The 1,406-nt window shown below is 33.8% G+C and overlaps 1 protein-coding gene across 1 annotated transcript in view; it reads left to right on the top strand.

The window, feature by feature from the left end:
* The window catches only part of LOC106874842 (myelin transcription factor 1), a 73,251-nt gene that overhangs the window by 66,241 nt on the left and 5,604 nt on the right, over window positions 1–1,406 (top strand). Inside the window, exon 13 of the mRNA XM_052972672.1 lies at window positions 1,292–1,327. Coding sequence (XP_052828632.1) covers window positions 1,292–1,327 — 36 coding nt within the window. The remainder of the gene's footprint in view (window positions 1–1,291; window positions 1,328–1,406) is intronic.

The raw sequence follows: 1,406 nt of genomic DNA, 5'->3' as shown, positions 1-1,406 counted from the left end.
AAATTTGTAGTATAAGATATGGATTTAGAGAATTGTGTAGCTCTCACAGAAAGCTTCTCTCATGGACTCAGCTATGGTTTATATATATGTATATGTGTATTTGTGTTTGTCCCCCACTTGATGACCATTGTTGGTTTGGTTACATCCCTGTAACTTAGCAGTTCAGTAAGGGAGGCTGATAGGAAAAAAGGATATATTTCATTGTGTATTCCTTGATAGATTGTTTGTAGAAAAAGAAAAGTAGTATTTATGGATTTGCTATGATTCAAATGTTTCTCATTGTAGACTTACTTGCTTGATTATGTCTGAATGCTAACTGAGGCAAAACAAGGAAGCTTCTAGGTGGTCGTTCTGCCTGCTAAAAATAACAGTAAAACTTTGATTAAAAAAAAAAGGGGATGGATACATTGGATGATATTGTATGAGATAAATCATACCTGTAAAAAAATACAAGATTATCAGTTGCAGCATCGTTAAGTATAGTTTTACCTGGGCAAGGCTTGCTCACAGGCTTACTTGATCAGGGCCTGTTCGTGGGTCAACTTCATCACAGTTTAATTACAAGTCAGCTTGATCTGGGCTTTATCATAAGTCAACTTGATCTGGGCTTTATCATAAGTCAACTTGATGCAGGCTTGTAAATAGCTATACTTGATCTGAGCTAGATCAGATGTTTACTTGATCAAAAATTAATCCTTGCCTAGAGCTGAAGGCTGGTTAACAAGAGATAAAGTACAACAAGAAAAATGTGAAGTAAACCTCTACATTTTCACCTGATCTGCTAAACAATACAGCCAACTATCCTTCAGATCATCACCGTCTACTATCTTAAAGCAAAAAAAATATTCAGAAATTGTAATTCTAGACACAATGATTTCTGACAGTGAGACAGACTGCTTTTCTGGAACAGGATTGAACTGGAGCTGATCAACAACAATGGTATCATGATTTGACAAATAATATTTCAAATTTCAGACCATCCAAATAAGACCACTCCCTCTCAAATTTCGTTTCTTGGCAAACCTAGGCATAGATATATTTGTTGACAATAACAGCCTTATTGTCATGCCAACAAATCAACAACTGCTGCTACTGCTACTACTACTACTACTACTACTACCGCTACTACCACCACTACTACTACTACTACTACTACTACTACTACTACTACTACTACTAGTAGTAGATGTATACATTCATATATTAATTAAAAAGTCATGTTGTATAATTAGGCTCATTTTTTTTTCTGTTAAATTAATTTTTATCCTTTACTTTTTTTTCTTTCTTCAAGACAACTTGATTACGATGGGGTTGACCTGAAATACAGGTGAGTTTCATATATATACACACATCTATATGCATATATGTGTGTGTATGTATATATATATATATATATATATATATAT

Source organism: Octopus bimaculoides, chromosome 14 (genome assembly GCF_001194135.2).
Source record: "Octopus bimaculoides isolate UCB-OBI-ISO-001 chromosome 14, ASM119413v2, whole genome shotgun sequence".
NCBI lineage: Eukaryota > Metazoa > Mollusca > Cephalopoda > Octopoda > Octopodidae > Octopus > Octopus bimaculoides.
Note: the sequence above shows the minus strand (reverse complement) of the source record. Positions and strands in the feature narration are given on the sequence as shown.